The sequence below is a fragment of the Nannobrachium achirus genome (genome assembly GCF_963921795.1).
Source record: "Nannobrachium achirus genome assembly, chromosome: 14".
NCBI classification, from domain to species: Eukaryota; Metazoa; Chordata; class Actinopteri; order Myctophiformes; family Myctophidae; genus Nannobrachium; species Nannobrachium achirus.
The window spans coordinates 813,431-840,245 of NC_137821.1; the positions used below are offsets into that span (position 1 = coordinate 813,431).

The following is a 26,815-nucleotide window of genomic DNA, read 5'->3' on the forward strand; positions in this document are numbered from 1 at the left end:
TAAAAGGAGATAGAACAGTAACATCTCTACTAAGTACCTTCCATAAAAGGAGATAGAACAGTAACATCTCTACTAAGTACCTTCCATAAAAGGAGATAGAACAGTAACATCTCTACTAAGTACCTTCCATAAAAGGAGATAGAACAGTAACATCTCTACTAAGTACCATACAACAGGGATACTCAAACTGCTGACCCAGTGGGCCACATTACAAACATGTCAAGGTGCCAGTTGATAAAATGACATTACTTGATAACTTCTCTCTTTTATTTGCTTTGTTTCCACAAGCAATGTGCAATATATTATGGCTTGGAATTCCATTTATATTCTGTCAATGACACAATTTGCTAAACTTTCTCTTTTTTTTTATAATTCTGTGCAATTAGCATTACCACACAAACACTAAAGAAAATGGTCTGGGTTGACATCTGTCTGCCTGCTATCAAGAGGGATAACATTAAATATAGCTGAACACATCTCTCTTTGCTTCACAATGTTATTCATGACTTGGCCCACATTCAACACAAATGGCTTTTTACAGAAAACAAACTTGTGAAAATAGATAATGATGGCTCAGGAAACAATCTACTTAAAGACCCAGTGAAATGAAAAATATGCTTTTCACACTTTTAGAGCTTATCCGTGGTAATCATATGGGCATTCCTAACACTAGATGCCAAAAATATAGAAAATAAACCATTTTTGTGTATATTTATGTTAAAGGTCCCTAAATAGGCCATTCTTAATTATTTCCTGTGAACAGAAATTCAAAAAGTGATGACATAGACGGGTCCGCTTGCATATAAATGAACCTTTGATTACATTCACCTGTTTGTTTCCCCATTGCTGGCTCCCACTACTCCCATTACTTAGATTTTAAATCCCATCGCCTGAAGGGCTGGTCCCCTTGGATTGGTTCAGAAACACACAGGCTTCCTTTTCAAACTGAAACTTCAAAATAAAATACCCAAAATAGTCATTTCATTGGGTCTTTAGACTGTTTAGCTACCAAATGGCTGATGATGCAGTTGTTACTGTAAGTAGAGCTACAGTACATCTCATTGGGTTAGGGTTAAACATCTTCAATGGCTGCTTTCAAAGTGTTTTGTCCATTTGAACAAAACATCTCTGGAACGCCAGGTTCAATCTGCTCAGTTTAAGGTTTGTTGGATGCGAAACTTTGAGGACATTAAGCTGGTGGGAGTTTGAGTATCACTGCCATACAGTATATAATAAGGCTGACTGGTTAAGTTGCAGTGACCATGTATAGCATCACTTAGTACAGGTTTTATGAGGACATTAAGCTGGGAGTTTGAGTATCACTGCCATACAGTAATCCATGCCAAATTTTGCACACACACTCCTTGACTGCCAAACTACAACCTCCAAGGACCCCCGGAGCCCCAGGGACCCCCAGGTCCCTGGGGGACCCCCAGATGTAAAAAATGACCAAATGTGCTCACACGTCACACTTTTTCCCTGCTTATATCTCCGCACCCGTTGACCCGATCCATGCCAGATTTTACACACACACTCCTTGCCTGCCAAACTACAACCTCCAAGGACCCCCGGAGCCCTAGGGACCCCCAGGTCTCTGGGGGACCCCCAGGTGTAAAAAATGACCAAATGTGCAAAAATGACCACCCCAACGGGGCTGCTCGCGGGGAATTCCCGGGGACCACCGACTCCTGGTGCTCCAGAACGGATGCAAAAGTGGTGGCGCCCCCAGTGGAGGACCCCCTGCCACTGCAGCGCACATAACATGCCGTAACTCGGGCTAGGAGCGTCCGGGAGAGCCGGGGCCGGTACCTATTCGTCCGCCAAGGCAACGCGGAGACCCCACCCCTCATTTCTCACATGGCCCTATTCTAGCGCCACCTTCAGGCCGATTTTTAAAACACATTTTTGGACACTGCTCCTACAGTTTTTGCCCTAAAATCACGAATATCACTACACAGCATGTCTACACTCATGTCATCAACATGGATCAGGAAGATTTTGGAAAAACACATTTTTGCCCTATTTGTGGAGATAAGCCACCTACGGTCGCTTATCTCCCGATTAGGGAGTCTTACTGGTAATGTTGACTGGTTAAGTTGCAGTGACCATGTATAGCATCACTTAGTACAGGTTTTATGAGGACATTAAGCTGGGAGTTTGAGTATCACTGCCATACAGTATAATAAGGCTGACTGGTTAAGTTGCAGTGACCATGTATAGCATCACTTAGTACAGGTTTTATGCTGACACAGAGGAGAAGTAGAAGTCACAGTCCATGGATGTCAGCTGTTGGATTGACAGCTGATTTTCTTTAGACTACATACACATATCTGTTATGCTGCATTCACACTACGAAAAGCCAAGCTAATGGTTTGCTTGGTAATTCAATGTATTCTCTATGCAAACCAGCTTTAAAAATGTCCAAGCTGGAAAACAAGCTTGGAAATGTTTAAAGCTGGTTTGCATAGAGAACATGTTGAATTACCAAGCAAACCATTAGCTTGGCTTCTCGTAGTGTGAATGCAGCATTACTACTCTATAAATATTTCTACCACAGTTTGGACAGGAAATGTGTTAAGTTGGAACTGTAAAGCCCGTATCAGAGTCTACGGTGGAGAGCTATCCACCGCAAATTTGAGGTGGAAAGCTTTCCACCTCAAGTCAGAAAATAAGTGCAGGCTATCATAGTCACGGCCCACGGTGAAGTCCTTTACCCCGTCTAGACCGGTTCAGGTCGACCAATCAGTGAACGGGGTGTAGAGCCTGTCTGTCTGATAGTAAAAACAGAGAGATGTGTTGGGACTCACGGTGGAAAGCTCTCCACCGCGAGGAATGATGTAACGTTGTAGTTTCATGACTCAAAAAGACTCGAAAAGACTACACTGCGGTGTAAAGCCTTCCACCGCGGACCCGACTATGATCCGGGCTTAATGGAACTGTGCAGAAATAAATAAACGTGTCTCTCTCTCTCTCTCTCTCTCTCTCTCTCTCTCTCTCAGTCTTCTCAGTGGTTCCAGAGGCGGATCGTGGGGGTGTGTCAGAGGATGATTGACAGGTGTCAGAGGACGACGGAGGGCGGAGCCTGCAGAGGGGGCGGGGCCGACAGGCTGCATAGCCCCGCCCCCCACCGAGGAATGACCCTGTTGCACCTGGCAGCCGCACAGGGTTACACACTGCTAATAGACACCCTGTTTAACTGGAGGTAATGTACACAACTATATATACACACTGCTAATAGACACTCTGTTTAACTGGAGGTAAAATACACAACATCTATTACACACTGCTAATAGACACCCTGTTTAACTGGAGGTAAAATACACAACATCTACTACACACTGCTAATAGACACCCTGTTTAACTGGAGGTAAAATACACAACATCTACTACACACTGCTAATAGACACCCTGTTTAACTGGAGGTAAAATACACAACATCTATTACACACTGCTAATAGACACTCTGTTTAACTGGAGGTAAAATACACAACATCTATTACACACTGCTAATAGACACCCTGTTTAACTGGAGGTAATGTACACAACATCTACTACACACTGCTAATAGACACTCTGTTTAACTGGAGGTAATGTACACAACATATACTACACACTGCTAATAGACACCCTGTTTAACTGGAGGTAAAATACACAACATCTATTACACACTGCTAATAGACACCCTGTTTAACTGGAGGTAAAATACACAACATCTACTACACACTGCTAATAGACACCCTGTTTAACTGGAGGTAATGTACACAACATATACTACACACTGCTAATAGACACTCTGTTTAACTGGAGGTAATGTACACAACATCTACTACACACTCCTAATAGACACCCTGTTTAACTGGAGGTAAAGTACACAACATCTACTACACACTGCTAATAGACACCCTGTTTAACTGGAGGTAAAGTACACAACATCTACTACACACTGCTAATAGACACCCTGTTTAACTGGAGGTAAAATACACAACATATACTACACACTGCTAATAGACACCCTGTTTAACTGGAGGTAAAATACACAACATATACTACACACTGCTAATAGACACCCTGTTTAACTGGAGGTAAAATACACAACATCTATTACACACTGCTAATAGACACCCTGTTTAACTGGAGGTAAAATACACAACATCTATTACACACTGCTAATAGACACCCTGTTTAACTGGAGGTAATGTACACAACATCTACTACACACTGCTAATAGACACCCTGTTTAACTGGAGGTAAAATACACAACATATACTACACACTGCTAATAGACACCCTGTTTAACTGGAGGTAAAATACACAACATATACTACACACTGCTAATAGACACCCTGTTTAACTGGAGGTAAAATACACAACATATACTACACACTGCTAATAGACACCCTGTTTAACTGGAGGTAAAATACACAACATCTATTACACACTGCTAATAGACACCCTGTTTAACTGGAGGTAAAATACACAACATCTATTACACACTGCTAATAGACACCCTGTTTAACTGGAGGTAATGTACACAACATCTACTACACACTGCTAATAGACACCCTGTTTAACTGGAGGTAAAATACACAACATATACTACACACTGCTAATAGACACCCTGTTTAACTGGAGGTAAAATACACAACATCTATTACACACTGCTAATAGACACCCTGTTTAACTGGAGGTAAAATACACAACATCTACTACACACTGCTAATAGACACCCTGTTTAACTGGAGGTAAAGTACACAACATCTACTACACACTGCTAATAGACACCCTGTTTAACTGGAGGTAAAGTACACAACATCTATTACACACTGCTAATAGACACCCTGTTTAACTGGAGGTAATGTACACAACATCTACTACACACTCCTAATAGACACCCTGTTTAACTGGAGGTAAAGTACACAACATCTACTACACACTGCTAATAGACACCCTGTTTAACTGGAGGTAAAATACACAACATCTATTACACACTGCTAATAGACACCCTGTTTAACTGGAGGTAAAATACACAACATCTACTACACACTGCTAATAGACACCCTGTTTAACTGGAGGTAAAATACACAACATATACTACACACTGCTAATAGACACCCTGTTTAACTGGAGGTAAAATACACAACATATACTACACACTGCTAATAGACACCCTGTTTAACTGGAGGTAAAATACACAACATCTACTACACACTGCTAATAGACACCCTGTTTAACTGGAGGTAAAATACACAACATCTACTACACACTGCTAATAGACACCCTGTTTAACTGGAGGTAAAATACACAACATCTACTACACACTGCTAATAGACACTCTGTTTAACTGGAGGTAAAATACACAACATCTACTACACACTCCTAATAGACACTCTGTTTAACTGGAGGTAAAATACACAACATATACTACACACTCCTAATAGACACCCTGTTTAACTGGAGGTAAAGTACACAACATATACTACACACTGCTAATAGACACCCTGTTTAACTGGAGGTAATGTACACAACATCTACTACACACTGCTAATAGACACCCTGTTTAACTGGAGGTAATGTACACAACATCTACTACACACTGCTAATAGACACCCTGTTTAACTGGAGGTAAAGTACACAACATATACTACACACTGCTAATAGACACTCTGTTTAACTGGAGGTAAAATACACAACATCTACTACACACTGCTAATAGACACTCTGTTTAACTGGAGGTAATGTACACAACATATACTACACACTGCTAATAGACACCCTGTTTAACTGGAGGTAATGTACACAACATATACTACACACTGCTAATAGACACTCTGTTTAACTGGAGGTAATGTACACAACATCTACTACACACTGCTAATAGACACCCTGTTTAACTGGAGGTAATGTACACAACATATACTACACACTGCTAATAGACACCCTGTTTAACTGGAGGTAAAATACACAACATCTATTACACACTGCTAATAGACACCCTGTTTAACTGGAGGTAAAATACACAACATCTATTACACACTGCTAATAGACACCCTGTTTAACTGGAGGTAAAATACACAACATCTACTACACACTGCTAATAGACACCCTGTTTAACTGGAGGTAATGTACACAACATATACTACACACTGCTAATAGACACCCTGTTTAACTGGAGGTAAAATACACAACATCTACTACACACTGCTAATAGACACTCTGTTTAACTGGAGGTAAAATACACAACATCTACTACACACTGCTAATAGACACCCTGTTTAACTGGAGGTAAAATACACAACATCTACTACACACTGCTAATAGACACCCTGTTTAACTGGAGGTAAAATACACAACATCTACTACACACTGCTAATAGACACCCTGTTTAACTGGAGGTAAAATACACAACATCTACTACACACTGCTAATAGACACTCTGTTTAACTGGAGGTAAAATACACAACATCTACTACACACTCCTAATAGACACCCTGTTTAACTGGAGGTAAAGTACACAACATATACTACACACTGCTAATAGACACCCTGTTTAACTGGAGGTAATGTACACAACATCTACTACACACTGCTAATAGACACTCTGTTTAACTGGAGGTAATGTACACAACATCTACTACACACTGCTAATAGACACCCTGTTTAACTGGAGGTAATGTACACAACATCTACTACACACTGCTAATAGACACCCTGTTTAACTGGAGGTAATGTACACAACATCTACTACACACTGCTAATAGACACTCTGTTTAACTGGAGGTAAAATACACAACATCTACTACACACTGCTAATAGACACCCTGTTTAACTGGAGGTAATGTACACAACATCTACTACACACTGCTAATAGACACCCTGTTTAACTGGAGGTAATGTACACAACATCTACTACACACTGCTAATAGACACCCTGTTTAACTGGAGGTAATGTACACAACATCTACTACACACTGCTAATAGACACTCTGTTTAACTGGAGGTAAAATACACAACATCTACTACACACTGCTAATAGACACTCTGTTTAACTGGAGGTAAAGTACACAACATCTATTACACACTGCTAATAGACACCCTGTTTAACTGGAGGTAAAATACACAACATATACTACACACTGCTAATAGACACTCTGTTTAACTGGAGGTAATGTACACAACATATACTACACACTGCTAATAGACACCCTGTTTAACTGGAGGTAAAATACACAACATCTACTACACACTGCTAATAGACACCCTGTTTAACTGGAGGTAAAGTACACAACATCTACTACACACTGCTAATAGACACCCTGTTTAACTGGAGGTAATGTACACAACATATACTACACACTGCTAATAGACACTCTGTTTAACTGGAGGTAATGTACACAACATATACTACACACTGCTAATAGACACTCTGTTTAACTGGAGGTAATGTACACAACATATACTACACACTGCTAATAGACACTCTGTTTAACTGGAGGTAAAATACACAACATCTACTACACACTGCTAATAGACACCCTGTTTAACTGGAGGTAATGTACACAACATCTACTACACACTGCTAATAGACACTCTGTTTAACTGGAGGTAAAGTACACAACATCTACTACACACTGCTAATAGACACCCTGTTTAACTGGAGGTAATGTACACAACATCTACTACACACTGCTAATAGACACCCTGTTTAACTGGAGGTAATGTACACAACATCTACTACACACTGCTAATAGACACCCTGTTTAACTGGAGGTAATGTACACAACATCTACTACACACTGCTAATAGACACCCTGTTTAACTGGAGGTAATGTACACAACTATATATACACACTGCTAATAGACACTCTGTTTAACTGGAGGTAATGTACACAACATATACTACACACTGCTAATAGACACTCTGTTTAACTGGAGGTAATGTACACAACATATACTACACACTGCTAATAGACACTCTGTTTAACTGGAGGTAAAATACACAACATCTACTACACACTGCTAATAGACACTCTGTTTAACTGGAGGTAATGTACACAACATCTACTACACACTGCTAATAGACACCCTGTTTAACTGGAGGTAATGTACACAACATATACTACACACTGCTAATAGACACTCTGTTTAACTGGAGGTAATGTACACAACATCTACTACACACTGCTAATAGACACCCTGTTTAACTGGAGGTAAAATACACAACATATACTACACACTGCTAATAGACACTCTGTTTAACTGGAGGTAAAATACACAACATCTACTACACACTGCTAATAGACACCCTGTTTAACTGGAGGTAATGTACACAACATATACTACACACTGCTAATAGACACTCTGTTTAACTGGAGGTAATGTACACAACATATACTACACACTGCTAATAGACACTCTGTTTAACTGGAGGTAAAATACACAACATATACTACACACTGCTAATAGACACTCTGTTTAACTGGAGGTAAAATACACAACATATACTACACACTGCTAATAGACACTCTGTTTAACTGGAGGTAAAATACACAACATATACTACACACTGCTAATAGACACTCTGTTTAACTGGAGGTAATGTACACAACATATACTACACACTGCTAATAGACACCCTGTTTAACTGGAGGTAATGTACACAACATCTATTACACACTGCTAATAGACACCCTGTTTAACTGGAGGTAAAATACACAACATCTATTACACACTGCTAATAGACACCCTGTTTAACTGGAGGTAATGTACACAACATCTATTACACACTGCTAATAGACACCCTGTTTAACTGGAGGTAAAATACACAACATCTACTACACACTGCTAATAGACACCCTGTTTAACTGGAGGTAAAGTACACAACATCTACTACACACTGCTAATAGACACCCTGTTTAACTGGAGGTAAAATACACAACTATATATATTACACACCTAATAAACACAATTTGCACAACAACCATGTATACAGTGTGGCTGACAAAGGGTCAATTGAAGTTGAAATTGATTGAATAACAGCAGTAATTCTGAGGACCCCCAGGGGTCCCCGTAGAGATTGAATAACAGCAGTACCTCTGAGGACCCCCAGGGGTCCCCGTAGGAATGGAGCTGCATGGAAACAAGGTCTGCTACAAACTCCATAACAGATGTATTGATTAGCCGGTATCAATAAGCTCTGGGCTTATCAAGCCTGTATTATTTCATTTTATTTAATTCAAGCTTGCAGTGGAGCCAGGGCTCCGCTGAAAAACAGCAGAACTTTACAAAATACAACAATAAAAACGATGCACTAAAAACAAGCTATTAATCTATATTAATAAATTAATCCTACACTCTCAAAATGTGAGTTGCATTTTGGAACCATTTGGTTCCTAACTTCCAAACGTCCAAAACTAAAATATAACAGCCCTGCCTCTTTAGCTCAGTGTTGTGTTGGCACGAGGGGCTAACGGTGCAGCATTTAACTTGAATTGGTTATTATATGGTTATGTTCATGTTACGTAGAAATGTGTCTGAAAGAAATGAACCACAATTCCAAATCTTACAATTTTAATACTTCCAAATAGTCATGTGTTTGATTTTTTTTTATACCGAACCGGTAATATCAGATGTTGACCACTTGGGGGCGCAGATAGAAGCTTTTACAGAGTCTTCATAATGAACAGCCACCTGTTATTTTATATACATCGATAATATATGGATCTTCTCAGTGAGATGTCTCCTGTTTGTACTGTTACTGCTTCTATGGAATGGGGGAAATGCTCTCTGGCGTGCTTGTGTTTGCTCTGCTGTACAGAGAACCAGTGGACTGGGTCAAAAACAGTGGATTGGGTTGCTTGTAGATCGGCTACTTTTGTTTTGAACGGTTGATCCTAGAGGGACGTGCCGCCCCTCTATGGATGCGGGAGGGCAAGGCACAGGCGGCCGCGGTAGTCCGTTGCCCCGGCGGACCACCAAAGGGACGGCGCCGCCACGAAAACACTATAATCAATCAAACGGTTAGGCAGCCTAGGCTACATACATACTGTCTCAGATAGCATACATGCTAGGCTAGCTTGCTTCCTCCGTGTTGTAGTTGAGCCAATAAAGGTTATTTGACCATGTTCACCACAAAGTTAATCGTCGCTATTGTTGTAAAGACGCAATGAAGACCTGTGTGGCTTCTAACACGTTGTCCAATGTCCACCACCACATCTATAAACAATAGCGCGTGTACTGTATATCCAGTTGTTATTGAATGGAGGGGAAAGGAGGCGGGTCCCTGTCTGAGCAGTGAGCATTGAGCTGCAGTGTAGAGACGTGACGTCACGTTTCTGCGCCAAGCCCTGCCATACACGTCCTGTGGGGGAACCCTTTTTGATGTATCACCTAACACGCTGTGCCACTATGGTCAGAGAGCGGCCCGGTGCTACGCTAAAACTCAGGCACCCATTGAATTCTGTGACCATTCAGTGGCGCACAAAATGGCGTCGTGGATTCAAAACACAGACTGTCGTTAGTTTTATCGTCTGTTTTAAGACTTTCTACGCGGATTTCATTTGTGTTAACGTAGGGTAAAGTAGCATGCCTTCACCCATGAACAATGGTGGCGTCTGTGGACTTTAAAAAAAAAAAAAAAATTCGCGACGTGGTAAATTATTTTAACGTGGACTCCAATGGAGGAGATGCGTCCGTGGGACCCAAGGACACTGACGTGAATGCGTCTCTAGGCAACGTGAATGCGTCAGAGACGCGTGACGCGCACGTAATGACGTCACTGCATATCCAATGTAATCATATATCACAATCATTTAATCATATATACTGGATCTGGCTGCTGAGCAGAAGTGGAATTACAAATTAAAATGTTAAGATATTCTAAAATATATCTTAATATATATGAACATAAATGCCAGCTTACATTACTGGGGTTTCAGGAGTTGTAGTTCCAGATACTAAAAAGTAAGGAAACGTGACTTCGGTCCATTATATCTCCCCTTTAATAATATATATGTGTGGAAGATTTTGGAAAAACAAATTTTTGCCCTATTTGTGGAGATAAGCCACCTACGGTCGCTTATCTCCCGATTAGGGAGTCTTACTGGTAATATATATGTGTGTGTGTGTGTGTGTGTGTGTGTGTGTGTGTGTGTGTATGTGTGTGTGTGTGTGTGTGTGTGTGTGTGTGTGTGTGTGTGTGTGTGTGTGTGTGTGTGTGTGTGTGTGTGTGTGTGTGTGTAGGAGTGAGAACAGTGACAGTCTGGAGCTGGAACAGGAGGTGGACCCTCTGAATGTGGACCACTTCTCCTGCACTCCTCTGGTAACATTATATACACTATACACTACACTATACATACCTCTATATATATATATACCCCTATACCACCCTACTACCTACCACCACCCTAACCCACCATACTACTATACCCTACACCCTCCTCTGGTAACATTATATACCTCTGTACACTCCTACACTATACACTACACCACAATACCACCACCCTATTACTACACTATACTACACTACTACTGTACCCTCTGAATGTGGACCACTTCTCCTGCACTCCTCTGGTAACATTATATACACTATACACTATACATACCTCTATATATATACCCCTATACCACCCTATACCACCATACCACCTACTACACCCTACACCCTCTGAATGTGGACCACTTCTCCTGCACTCCTCTGGTAACATTATATACTATACCCTACTACCTACCACCACACTATATATATCACCATACTACTATTATACTACACTCTACACCCTCTGAATGTGGATCACTTCTCCTGCACTCCTCTGGTAACATTATATACACTCTACACTATACATACCTCTATATACAGTATATACCCCTATACCACCCTATACCACCATACCACCTACTACTACTATACCCTACACCCTCTGAATGTAGACCACTTCTCCTGCACTCCTCTGGTAACATTATATACACTATACACTATACATACCTCTATATATACCCCTATACCACCCTATACCACCATACCACCTACTACTACTACTATACCCTACACCTACACCCTCTGAATGTGGACCACTTCTCCTGCACTCCTCTGGTAACACTCTATATATAACCCTACACCCTACTACCTACCACCACCCTATACCACCATACTACTATACCCTACACCCTCTGAATGTGGACCACTTGTCCTGCACTCCTCTGGTAACATTATATACACTCTACACTACACAATACATACCTCTATATATACCCCTATACCACCCTATACCACCATACCACCTACTACTACTACTATACCCTATACCCTACTCCCTCTGAATGTGGACCACTTCTCCTGCACTCCTCTGGTAACATTATACACTATACATCTATACATACCTCTATATACAGTATATACCCCTATACATACCTCTATATATATACCCCTATACCATCCTATACCACCATACTACTATTATACTATACCCTACACCCTCTGAATGTGGATCACTTCTCCTGCACTCCTCTGGTAACATTATATACACTATACACTACACTATACATACCTCTATATATACCCCTATACATACCTCTATATATATATATATACCCCTATACCACCCTACTACCACCATACCACCTACTACTACTCTATACCCTACACCCTAGTCTACCACCATACTACTACACTACACTACCATATACCACCACCCTATACCACCATACTACTATTATACTATACCCTACACCCTCTGAATGTGGATCATTTCTCCTGCACTCCTTTGGTAACATTATATACACTCTACACTACACTATACATACCTCTATATATACCCCTATACCATCCTATACCACCATACTACTATTATACTATACCCTACTCCCTCTGAATGTAGACCACTTCTCCTGCACTCCTTTGGTAACATTATATACACTATACATCTATACATACCTCTATATATATATACCCCTATACCATCCTATACCACCATACCACCTACTACTACTACTACTATACCCTACACCTACACCCTACACTATACCCCTATACCACCCTACTACCTACCACCACCCTAACCCACCATACTACTATACCATACACCCTACACCCTCTGAATGTAGACCACTTCTCCTGCACTCCTTTAGTAACATTATATACACTCTATATATACCACACTACACTATACACTACACTATACACACTATACTACTGACACTCAATCAGTCTGAATCTAAAGTACATTAAAATACCAATATAAGATAATACAAACATATATCGATTATGTGTGTGTGTGGTCTCTTTCGATAAGTACTTGATTTTGATTTGTTTCATATTGACCGATAATGAGTTGCATTGTTGGGCGGCTCTAGAAATCTGACTGCACTGATATTGTTTGTCCTTTGTAAACGACATTCGTAAGGTGTAAAGATTAAAAATGTTTGTGTGTGTGTGCGTGTGCATGTGCGTGTGCGTGCGTGTGTGCGTGCTTGCGCGCGTGTGTGTGTGTGTGTGCGTGCGTGCGTGCGTGCGTGCGTGCGTGCGTGCGTGCGTGCGTGTGTGCGTGCTTGCGTGTGTGTGTGTGTGTGTGTGTGTGTGCGTGCGTGCGTGTGTGCGTGCTTGCGTGTGTGTGTGTGTGTGTGTGTGCGTGCGTGCGTGTGTGTGTGCGTGTGTGTGTGTGTGTGTGTGTGTGTGTGTGTGTGTGTGTGTGTTCCAGATGTGGGCGTGTGCTCTGGGCCACCAGGAGGCAGCAGAGAGGCTGTACCAGTGGAAGTCCTCTGCTCTGGGCCTTCCTGATTCGCTGGGCCGCCTGCCACTCGCCGTGGCGCGCTCCCGAGGCCACACCCACCTGGCCTCCGCGCTGGAGCGGCTACACACACAACACACAAACACACAACACACACACACACAACACACACAACATACACATGCACAACACACACATGCACAGCAAACACACACACAACACGCACACACACAGCAAACACACACTCAGCACACGCACACACAACGCACACACACACCGGAGATGGCGGTGCACACAGACACGCACACACCCATGAGAGACACACACACACCCGTTAGGGACACACACACTCCTGTCTCTCCTCAGCCGCAGATGTCTCTGTCTCCACTGTCAACCAGCCCAGATACAGGTAACACACACACACACACACACACACACACACACACACACACACACACACACACACACACACACACACACTAGGGCATTCACAAATAGTGATTTTTAGTATTCGAATTATTCGACCTCAAAATATTCCAATAGTGGAATATTGGACAGGACTGGCCAAACTGTCAAATACTAAGTAAGCAAGAGGCCAACATTGTGAAAATAGCAGATCTAGAGAGATCTACATGCTCACAACGCCTTTTTTAAAGAGAAAAAAAATAAAGAAAAATAATAATAAGCGAATATTCAACTTTGGTGAACAACGTCGAATAGTGACTTTGACATCCGAATATTGGAATATTTGGTGAATGTCCTAATACAGATCACCTTCTGCTCCTAACAGATGGACTGCCTGTAATGGAGGAGATGGAGCAGTATTTATGCTTTGTCTCGTATTACACCTGTACAACCTCATAATGGAGGAGATGGAGCAGTATTTATGCTTTGCCTCGTATTACACCTGTACAACCTCATAATGGAGGAGATGGAGCAGTATTTATGCTTTGTCTCGTATTACACCTGTACAACCTCATAATGGAGGAGCTGGAGCAGTATTTATGCTTCACCTGTACAACCTCATAATCCTCAGACCCCTGAGACCACCAGCCTGTGGACATGATGACCCAAACTGCCACCTATAAAACCAATGAGCTGACATTGATATCCTAGATCAGGGGTTCTTTGTCTCAGGTCACCCCATAAATATTGTTTTAATCCGAGGCACCCCTACATTATAATGTTCACTCCCAGCACCTTATATTTATAGCATATCGTCGTTGTCGGGTGGAAACCTTGTATGTCCAAAACCGTTGGTTTTGTATTCATCATCTATAAAATGTACTAAACTAGTGAAAACAGCAGATCTACAAGCACACAACGCCTCGATGCGAGCCGTTGTGTGCTTGTAGATTGGCTGTTTTCACTAGTTTTGTGCGCGTCACCCACTTTGAAAAGCCCTGTCCTAAATGCACCCCCAGCCCCTCCCCCTCAGGAGAGCGGTGTGACTAAATTCCCAAACCTCACGTTCTTCCACTCACACCTGATTTTAAAGGTGTATTCATAGATTATAATGTATTAAAGGTGTATTCATAGATTATAATGTATTAAAGGTGTATTCAGTGATAATGAAATGTTTAGTTTTGATAGATTATAATGTATTAAAGGTGTATTCAGTGATAATGAAATGTTTAGTTTTGATAGATTATAATGTATTAAAGGTGTATTCAGTGATAATGAAATGTTTAGTTTTTATAGATTATAATGTATTAAAGGTGTATTCAGTGATAATGAAATGTTTAGTTTTGATAGATTATAATGTATTAAAGGTGTATTCAGTGATAATGAAATGTTTAGTTTTGATAGATTATAATGTATTAAAGGTGTATTCAGTGATAATGAAATGTTTAGTTTTGATAGATTATAATGTATTAAAGGTGTATTCAGTGATAATGAAAGTGGCCGGGGGTCATCTTGTCCCTTACTGGCCTTACAGCGTGGAAATGTTTAGTTTTTTATAGATTTTTTACACCATTATAATGTTCTGGTTTTGATCATTAGATCATTAGGCATTTTATGAGTTCAGTAGTTTACAATCTAGGCATTTAGCAGACGTTCTCTCTCTCTCTCTCTCTCTCTCTGTCTCTGTCTCTCTATGTCTCTCTCTCTCTCTCTCTGTCTATGTCTCTCTCTCTCTCAGGTCTCAGTTCGTCCAGCTCCGCCCCCTCTCCCAGTGACCCCTCCTCCCCCTCGCCGAGCTCCGCCTACTCCAGCGGCCCCGCCCCCATGGACACCTCCCCCTCCTCCCCCTCCCTCTCCCCCTCCCCCTCCTCCCCCCTGTCTGTCCCCTCCTCCCCCCTCCCCCCTCCCTCAGAGGACGAGGAAGGGGACGGTGCCTGTGGGACCGACCAATCAGATTTGAGCACAGGTAACCAACTAGGAAAGAGGATTTTGGTCAGTGGGACCACCCACCAAGTTAGAGACCAGGAGTTATGGCTGTTTAAACCCCAGCCAATAGGAAGACAGAGGGGGCGGGGCTTCAACAATTACAGCTTGTCCCTATTGGCTGTCTAAGTCCAGACACTAAGTTTGAACTGGAGTTATGGCTGTTTAAAGCCCCGCAAATAGGAAAACAGAGGGGGCGGGACTTCAGCAATTACAGCTCGTCCCTATTGGTCATCTAAGTCGAGACACCAGGTTTGAAGACAGTACCATGCTGCAAACTGGAGTTATGGCTGTTCAAAGCCTAGCCAAAGATGTAGACCATATCTAGACCAGATGTAGAAAATATACATATCTAGTCCAGATGTAGACCATATCTATGCCATATCTAGACCAGATGTAGAAAATATACATATCTAGTCCAGATGTAGACCATATCTATGCCATATCTAGACCAGATGTAGAAAATATACATATCTAGTCCAGATGTAGACCATATCTATGCCATATCTAGACCAGATGTAGAAAATATACATATCTAGTCCAGATGTAGACCATATCTATGCCATATCTAGACCAGATGTAGGGTCTAAGCCTGATGTTGGAGCTAGAGCTTGTTCCGGGAGCACCGCTCAAAAAAAAAAGCAGATCTTAAAGCTCATACCGCTGCACTCGGTGCCGCGCTATTTTTAGAAGGATGAGCAGGCTTTCCTCGGAGGTGGAAAGCCTGGCGACGCAAGGTTAATGCAAGTCCAGCATGACCCTGCCACAGTATTCGCCACTGCGAATGCAGTCGTTGAAACGCAGCAGACTGAACACAGATGGTTTAACCCATCATTCAGTCTGTTGTGTTTCAACGACTGCATCCAACCTGAGAAAGACAACGGAGAATACTGTGGCAGGGTCATGCTGGACTTACATTAACCTTGAGTCACCAGGCTTTCCACCTCCGAGGAAAACCCTGCTCATCCTTCTAAAAATAGCGCGGCACCGAGTGCAGCGGTATGAGCGGTAAATAATGATACACAATAATGTGTACCCGTTCTGAATGGTTTAATTCCTCTTTGTTGTTGTTGTGTTTGTAGGCGGGAACCTCAGGGGAAACGGGGCGTCGCCCCCCCTCTTCCTGATGGACTGTCAGAGCGACGCTCCGCCCACACACACACACTCTCCACACACACACTCCGTGCACACGCACACCCACCCTCCGCGCTGCGCTCTGTCTCCGTCCCTGGAGGAACAACTGCTGAGCTACCGAGAGAACGAAGAGAACGAGGAGGAGAACCTCCCCACACAGGTAAACATTAACTCTTTTACTGCTACGGACGTTCCCGTTCGCCCCAATTTTCAACCCAGCTCGCTGCCAATACGGCTCGTTCTTTCTACCTTGTCTGATGACTGTAAGCCACATATGTCAAACTCAAGGCCCGTGGATGAATTATCTTCGGCTCGCGGGATGATATTTAATAACTATTAAAACTGGCCCACTGGTATATTGCACGTGCAACACCTGGGATTCTAACCAAGGTCTCCTGCATGAAAGTCCAAGGCAGTTAGTCACTCTGCTACACACGCACCATCATAATACTACAAGTCCCACAATGCACTGCTAGTGCATTGGCGTGTATCGAGGACCTGTGACCACAAGCTTGCGTTTAAATAAACATTGAACCAGTCCGGCCCTCGACATGTACCATTTTTTAAATTTTGGCCCCCTGTGTATTTGAGTTTGACATCCCTGCTGTAAGCTGATGAGGGGTCGTGCCGCCATGTACAGTAAAAACATCTCCCGTAACGCTGCTCTCAAAAATCCACCGCACGTTAGCAATAATGGAGTCCCAAATCACTTCCTGGCTGTTTTCTGTGGATCTGATCTAGAAAATGCATGTCTACGCTCTGAATGGACGGCAAACAGAGCGGCCCAATTCACATTAATCTTTGCATAAGGCTGCCCTCTGCCGCCAGCTAGGCTAAAGTACACATATGAGCGTCCATTGTGGAAAGAATTAGTTTGAAAATTATCAATAGATAATTTTCTATAACATCACAAAGGTAAGCTGCTTTTTGCTGACACCAGCCCCAATGAATACATAATAAATCTGGCAGTAGAACTGTTAAAGGGTTAATATCACAGCTTTACTGTTTACTGAAGTAGTGAAGGCTTTGGACCAATGGCGTGTCACTTCCTGCTGTTTGGACCAATGGCCTGTCTCTTCCTGCTGTTTGGACCAATGACCTGTCACTTCCTGAACTGTTTGGACCAATGGCGTGTCACTTCCTGAACTGTTTGGACCAATGACCTGTCACTTCCTGAACTGTTTGGACCAATAGCCTGTCACTTCCTGAACTGTTTGGACCAATGGCGTGTCACTTCCTGAACTGTTTGGACCAATAGCCTGTCACTTCCTGCTGTTTGGACCAATGGCGTGTCACTTCCTGCTGTTTGGACCAATGGCGTGTCACTTCCTGCTGTTTGGACCAATGACCTGTCACTTCCTGAACTGTTTGGACCAATGGCGTGTCTCTTCTCCCCAGGTCGACATGGCAACCCTTGCAGAGCAGATCATCGAGGCGACGCCAGAGCGAATCAAACAGGAGGATTTCAGAGGGGCGGAGTCACCGCTCAGAGAGAGGCGGGACAACCCGGCCATCGCTGACACCTGGTTGGCTACTTACCTGGACACGGTCGACGCCCACACACTGACTCCACCCAGGTGATTTGTATAAACTAGATTCTATAATTAAACTATAAACCCGTTGGATGACATGTGCTGCAAAATATGTGCAAAGTTACTGTAGAGTGTGGGTGGTGGGGAAAGTTACTGTAACTGGTGCGTGCGTGAGAATATGTGGGAGCATCATAATGTAAGGAGCAGCCCATGGAGGAGTTTATATTTATGATGGATACAAATAATGTAACAGCTAAATTAGGTGAATAGAAGTATGGGGATGTATGCGCTTGCCGTTGGAAGATGAGACATACATCAAACGCACCTGGTGAAAGCGTGTGAGAGAGAGAGAGAGGTGTGTGTGTGTGTGTGTGTGTGGGGCTACAGATCCCATGGCCTGGAGGAACGGACCGTAACCCTGACAACAGGCTGTTGAGTTGAACAGAAGTGGTGAAGAAAACGCTACTAAACAGCTTTAATTTGGGAGAAATTAAATTGGGGCTCCGTCACCGTTGGTATAATGCTAATGGCCAATACCATGTGAAAGTTGGGATCAGTTGCTGAAGCGAGTGAATAGATAAACGTAGATAAGAGTGAGCGTTAGAGCGTGAGTGAGTGAGTTTGCTTGTTTAATAAAAAATCACACCCAATGTGAAGTGAGCGGTGGTCGTGCTTGCATAACGTCTTCAGACTAGGATTTAAGTCTAGGATGTACAGGCTATGCTACACACACACGTTTTGCTATGGCAAAACGCTGAGGAAAAAGGCTACGGACACACGTACAGCCACGTAAAGGAGCGATTTGTACCGCTCAAAAATGCTTTATAAACATGGACTCAATTGTGTGTGTGTGTGTGTGTGTGTGTGTGTGTGTGTGTGTGTGTGTGTGTGTGTGTGTGTGTGTGTGTGTGTGCGTGTGTGTGTGCGTGCGTGCGTGCGTGTGTGTAGGAGGGTGCCCCCCCCCTCCCCCCTCAGTGCTCTGGCCCTCCAGAGGTTAAGACCGCCCTCCTCGGTGGCGTGGGCGGAGTTTCTGAACGCCTCGTCCAATGGGAGGATGGAGAGAGACTTCGCTCTGCTGACGCTCACCGACAGCGAGCAGAGAGAGCTGTACGAGGCCGCACGCGTCATCCAATCAGCTTTCAGGAGATATAAGGTACTTTACCAGTCATCCAATCAGCTTTCAGGAGATATAAGGTACTTTATCAGTCATCCAATCAGCTTTCAGGAGATATAAGGTACACTCTGAGTCATCCAATCAGCTTTCAGGAGATATAAGGTACACTTTGAGTCATCCAATCAGCTTTCAGGAGATACAAGGTACTTTATCAGTCATCCAATCAGCTTTCAGGAGATGTCAGTGGTTCTCAACCTGTGGGTCGGGACCCTCAGGGGGGTCCCCACATTATTTTGGGGGGTCCCAGGCCAGATGATTAACTTAATGTGAAACATTGTTTTCTCACTCAACAGTAAACAAACCAACATAAAGTTTAAGTGTATAGAGGGTATCTGCACATTTATAAAGTGACAATTTAAGGACTTTTTAATACCTCTAAAATGACAAATTAAACATTGGTCAAATTGTCAAATATCAGAGCGTTGCGAGACGTTGTGAGCTTGTAGATCTGCTATTTTCACAATAGAACCGTGTTATACAAAATGTAATGCCTCAACTCTTAGTGCTCGTCAGGATGTTGGGGTCCCCAGTTAAAATATTATTATTTTGGGGGTCCACTGCCTGAAAAGGTTGAGAACACTGCATACTATGAGTCACCCAATCAGCGTTCAGAGATAAAGGGTAGATTATATGTAGAGCTTCAGGTGTGTTCTGGAATCTGGAACATTTCAGTCAGAACTATTTGACTGCCAAAGCTTAGATAATCATCTTGTCTGTTCCCTGCCAGCCCAATCCTCCTATAATATCCACCCATTATTTATTATGAAACCCCCTACCTTTGAGATTTTATAGAATAATATTCATCCGCGGTGGTGTTTAAGAGAAGCCTGCAAGATTATGGTGTCACAAAGAATGAGGACCTGAATCTCCAGTGCAAAGATAGAGCCAGTAGAATGTGCCTCACTTTCACCCAAAAACAACACCAAGCAGAGAAAAGTAGATCCTCCAAAACGAAAGAGTCTGCGTGCTTGTCTGCGTGTGTGTCTGCGTGTGTGTCTGCGTGTGTGTCTGTGTCTGCGTGTGTCTGCGTGTGTGTCTGCGTGTGTGTCTGCGTGTGTGTCTGCGTGGCACAAGAGTTCAGGCGCAGGCACCGTGGTCGCTGTGACAATTTTATGTCAGACACCCCCCCCCCGTGTTGCCAGGCCATACCAACTAAATGTCTTCATGTCTTCATATCCTGATCATTATGACATCGTTATGTCAGAGCTGCAACAACATTCTGTACTGAAAGCCAACCTGGTTGTTGTGGCAATAAAAGTATCAGGACGAAACCAGGATTTGACGAGTGCTCGTCATATGTGTGTGTTTCAGGGTCAGAGGTGAAAGGTTAAAGGTCATGTGTGTGTGTTTCAGGGTCGGAGGTTAAAGGAGCAACAGGATATGGCAGCAGCCGTGATCCAGAGATGTTACAGGAAGTACAAACAGGTGTGTGTGTGTGTGTGTGTGTGTGTGTGTGTGAGTGTGTGTGAGTGTGAGTGTGAGTGTGAGTGTGAGTGAGTGAGTGAGTGAGTGAGTGAGTGAGTGAGTGAGTGTGTGTGTGTGTGTGTGTGTGTGTGTGTGTGTGTGTGTGAGTGTGAGTGAGTGAGTGAGTGAGTGAGTGAGTGAGTGAGTGAGTGAGTGAGTGAGTGAGTGAGTGAGTGAGTGAGTGTGTGTGTGTGTGTGTGTGTGTTAAATGAACTAACATGCTTTGTCTCTTTCTGTCTGAATGCTGTTAGCTAACATGGATAGCTCTGAAGGTAATGCATCTGACCTGTAGGTGGCACTGTTGAGCTCTCACTCTGTGTGTGTGTGTGTGCTTTGTTCATGTGTGTGTGTGTGTGTGTGTGTGTGTGTGTGTGTGTGTGTGTGTGTGTGTGTGTGTGTGTGTGTGTGTGTGTGTATGTGTGTGTTAGGGTTGCAGCGGTACTCGGTGTTAGCGGTGAGCGAGCACAACACCATACTTTACTTGCACACCGATAACACCGTTAAATAAAAAGAAAACTCATCCGCTGCTCTGCTCTGCCCCAAGGAGCCAGTAGAGATGTGACGTTCACCAACGATTCCGCTCTTTTGAACAGCTCTTTTAAATGAACGATGGGATTCGGTTCTCAATAGCGGGAGGCCGGGAGCTGTTCCTTGTGTGGGAGTGTGGAGAACAGATCCAGAATCAAGGGATCATCCACGGGGCGAGGCACAGCCCATCAGACTGCATGATGTCTCGTCCCCACTCGCAGGGCACGTTCCAGGAGACTAGTTGTGGCTTTAGAATGTCACAGCGCGCAGTAGGCAGAAAAACAACGATTAGCCAAACAAGAAAACGCAGGGCTGTTATAACACTAACAGTGTTGTTGCTTTTTTACAAAGCTGAATTTTTAATATGGTCGGATGGTTGTTGTTGTAGCTTGAGGTAGCATTGGCTACTACTGAGTGCTCACAAGACGACAAGACACGCAATGGTGGTTGAAACGGTGTTACCGATAACCGCGGTGTTGACACGGACCATATTTTCGGTGTTAAAAATCTCATACCGTCGCAACCCTAATGTGTGTATGTGCTTGCGTGTGTGTGTGTGTATGCTGACTCCTCTTTCATTGTCATGTGACTGCTTGACTCCTCCTCTATGACCTTATAAGGCATTGTCATGTGACTGTGTGACTCCTCCTCTGTGACCTTATAAGGCGTTGTCATGTGACTGTGTCCGCAGTACGCGCTGTACAAGAAGATGACGGAGGCGGCCATCTTGATCCAGTCTAAGTTCCGATCCTACTACGAACAGAAACGCTTCCAACAGAGCAGAAGAGCAGCCGTACTGATCCAACAATACTACAGGAGTTATAGGATAAAGTATGTACTCTATTACTGTAATCTATTACTACTACCATCCAACAATACTACCGCAGTTACAGGATAAAGTATGTACTCTATTAACCCATTTAGGCCTAGAATTATTGAATGCTTTAATAAGTCCAGCATGACCCTGCCACAGTATTTGCCGTCGTCTGTCTCAGGTTGGATGCAGTCGTTGAAACACGGCAGGCTATAGCTACTACCACAGTCAGACCAAAATACCTATGAGAGTGGAATCCGTGTTCCGCCAATGCATTTCAATGAGAAGGGGGAGGTTTCATGTCAGTGGAGGATATCTGCGCTCCGCGCAGACCTTGCGTTTATGCTGGAGCAAAGAAATTCTCCACGCAGATTCTGGTTTCCCCCCTCTGTCCAATCGAGTGAGTCGAAGGCGTAACATTCTGGGAATCAGGAAGGGACTGGGAGATGTTTTGTTTTGAAGAGTCTCTTTTTATCTTGTTGCATCTCCCCTTCCAATAAAGCAAGGGCGAGTACTAGGGATGCGAAGATATACCGGTACGGATCGTAATCGCGATACAAACGTGCGCGATACGAGTGAATCGGTTCATTCAGGGTGGATCGGTACAATTGACGGCTGGAATCGTGATGTATCGTATCGTGAGTCTCTGGATCGGTACATTCCACGGTTGGATCGGTTTTTGCATAATAGTATTTCATTCTATACTGTGTTTCCGAGGCGCATTGAATGCCCCATCAGCCCTCCCCGCAAAAAGCACTTGTAGCGACTCTACAGACATGCGTCTTTTACCGCAGCACTGAGCTGCTCAGCAGAGCGCAGTGAACACCCGACCCGACGGAATGCAGAGACAGACAGACAGCAGTCACAGCACTCGTGAGCCCACTGGTTAAACATGCAAGATTAGTACCACGTTTAGCTTTATAACATCCCTGTCCAATGTTCGCTGATGTGATCCGTTGTTGTGTCACTGGACTGGAGCACGCTGCGTGATATTATGATCCACATTCCACACCCGTTTGTTCTTCTTGTCGAGTCTGCGACGGAATTGATTTAAACAAAGCAGAAGCTTCCACGCTTTAACTACACACACGTATGAACTACAACAACGATACTGGGCGTGCAGCTAGCGATTAAAACAAAGTATTTGACACTGTTTCACAACTTGTTACTGTAGCAGGCAGAACACTCTTCTGCTGCTGCTGTTCCCTCTGCAAAGAGAGGCTGGAGCCTGCTTTATACTTGGCAGCTCGGCGGTGTCGCGCACGCACCTAAATAGCAGACCTACAAGCTCACAACGCGACGCGTTGTGACTCAAATATCTACGTTTTGAAACATTTTGGCTAGAAATGGCAAAATCCTAGATTATATTCATACAATATAATAATAATACAGGTCAAGGATCCTTAACTGAGAAGAGAGAGATCAAGCAGGGACCCCCACTGTAGGCTATTTTAGACTACTGTAGGCTATTATATAAAACTGATGCAGATTAAAACTTGTCAGAGACTTGTTTGACAGCACTATTTCATCAGTGACATTAATACATTACTATGTTGTGTTTATTTGTTCACACATTATCTTTTCTATTAATATGATGGATTTATGTTATTCATTATAATCCATGAATTATTATCTCTTAAACCCTCAATAAGTGTTAATGTATTGGCTAATGTTCCCCCATAGGGTTGCTACTTGCTAGGGTTCAATTGGTTACTGTAAAACGAACTATTAATATTTGGCCGCCTCACATAACTCTGAGGACCCTAGGGGTCCCTGACCACCTGTTGAGGATGTAATGATATATAATAATGATATAATGATATAGTATTAATCAAACAATTTTACCAGCCAGCAAGGAGTGTTCTCCCAGATTTCAATAAGTTGGATTGTTAGACAGAGCCTAGTACTACAGTGAAACAATAAATTGTTTGGAAATTAAATGCAATGCATTTTTAGTAATTTTTTGGGGGGGAAATTTACATGGGCTTTAATATAAATCCTTTGCATTGTGTTGAATCGCACCGAATCGTGAATCGTATCGCATCGTAAGGACCAGGGGTGTATCGCAAAATATTGTGAATCATATCGCATCGTATCGGGGTCAGGGGTGTATCGTGATGTATCGTATCGGCAAGATTTCAATGTATCGCAATTATATCGTATCGCTGGGAGTGTATCGTGATGCGTATCGTATCGCCTCAGTGGTCGAGATTCACATCCCTAGCGAGTACCCTTCGCCTGTCCATTGTAGAGTTGACACGTAAAAGATGATGATAATAAAGCCTATTAAATTGATAACCTCGCAAGTCGCAACGTAACCTGGCTAATGAACCTCTGCAGACAAAGGATCGCTACGCTACGCTAGGCTACAGGGAGGGAGGGCGGTGCGGGAAGTTGAGTGACAGGCGCGTCACTGGCTTTGGGACGGAATAGCTCTCTGCGTTTTTAGCCAGCCGCGCAACAGAAGAGTTTATCCACTGACGACCATGTTTTGGTGTGAGGGCACCCTTACAGGATAAAGTAATCTATTACTACTACCACAGTTACAGGATAAAGTAATCTATTACTACTACCACAGTTACAGGATAAAGTATGTAATACATTTTAGCGTTAGTCTTGCCCCGCCCATCAGTCAGATCCTTTCCTATTCGTCATTCACAGATCTGCTGGTCATTACATCACTCTGTCTAATCCAATCAGAGCTCTCGCTCAGTAAGCGAGGCTCCTTTAAATACAGTTTGCATTCTCTATAGCTCTGCTTGTCTTTGATCTGAAGCCTCAGATCTGCTGCTGCCTCCTCCACCCCAGCCTCCACCTTTTGATCAGTCTGGCATAGGATCAAATATTTGTGATTTTATGTCTGCTGGTTCAAAGCTTATGTCAATGTACTTCTATTGTACAGCTATTGTATCACTATGGGGGTCTTGCTTAAAGCTGTCTAGTTGCCTAACATCCTATCTATTGTACAGCTATTGTATCACTATGGGTCTTGCTTAAAGCTGTCTAGTTGCCTAACATCCTATCTATTGTACAGCTATTGTATCACTATGGGGGTCTTGCTTAAAGCTGTCTAGTTGCCTAACATCCTATCTATTGTACAGCTATTGTATCACTATGGGGGTCTTGCTTAAAGCTGTCTAGTTGCCTAACATCCTATCTATTGTACAGCTATTGTATCACTATGGGGGTCTTGCTTAAAGCTGTCTAGTTGCCTAACATCCTATCTATTGTACAGCTATTGTATCACTATGGGGGTCTTGCTTAAAGCTGTCTAGTTGCCTAACATCCTATCTATTGTACAGCTATTGTATCACTATGGGGGTCTTGCTTAAAGCTGTCTAGTTGCCTAACATCCTATCTATTGTACAGCTATTGTATCACTATGGGGGTCTTGCTTAAAGCTGTCTAGTTGCCTAACATCCTATCTATTGTACAGCTATTGTATCACTATGGGGGTCTTGCTTAAAGCTGTCTAGTTGCCTAACATCCTATCTATTGTACAGCTATTGTATCACTATGGGGGTCTTGCTTAAAGCTGTCTAGTTGCCTAACATCCTATCTATTGTACAGCTATTGTATCACTATGGGGGTCTTGCTTAAAGCTGTCTAGTTGCCTAACATCCTATCTATTGTACAGCTATTGTATCACTATGGGGGTCTTGCTTAAAGCTGTCTAGTTGCCTAACATCCTTTCAAGCTGCTGGGACAAGATTCAGGGAACATCTCTGAAACTAAAGCATTTGTTGGTTCAGTTTGACATCAGTGTTCCTGGCTACAATGTACTGCATCAGGACATCAGTGTTCCTGGCTACAATGTACTGCATCAGGACATCAGTGTTCCTGGCTACAATGTACTGCATCAGGACATCAGTGTTCCTGGCTACAATGTACTGCATCAGGACATCAGTGTTCCTGGCTACAATGTACTGCATCAGGACATCAGTGTTCCTGGCTACAATGTACTGCATCAGGACATCAGTGTTCCTGGCTACAATGTACTGCATCAGGACATCAGTGTTCCTGGCTACAATGTACTGCATCAGGACATCAGTGTTCCTGG

The 26,815-nt window shown here is 43.1% G+C and overlaps 1 protein-coding gene across 1 annotated transcript in view; it reads left to right on the plus strand.

Moving 5' to 3' along the window:
• The window catches only part of camta2 (calmodulin binding transcription activator 2), an 84,204-nt gene that overhangs the window by 47,202 nt on the left and 10,187 nt on the right, over positions 1–26,815 (plus strand). Inside the window, exons 16-24 of the mRNA XM_080742287.1 lie at positions 3,000–3,202; positions 11,239–11,317; positions 13,692–14,130; positions 15,865–16,092; positions 17,192–17,403; positions 18,642–18,820; positions 19,724–19,928; positions 21,303–21,374; positions 22,633–22,772. Coding sequence (XP_080598413.1) covers positions 3,000–3,202; positions 11,239–11,317; positions 13,692–14,130; positions 15,865–16,092; positions 17,192–17,403; positions 18,642–18,820; positions 19,724–19,928; positions 21,303–21,374; positions 22,633–22,772 — 1,757 coding nt within the window. The remainder of the gene's footprint in view (positions 1–2,999; positions 3,203–11,238; positions 11,318–13,691; positions 14,131–15,864; positions 16,093–17,191; positions 17,404–18,641; positions 18,821–19,723; positions 19,929–21,302; positions 21,375–22,632; positions 22,773–26,815) is intronic.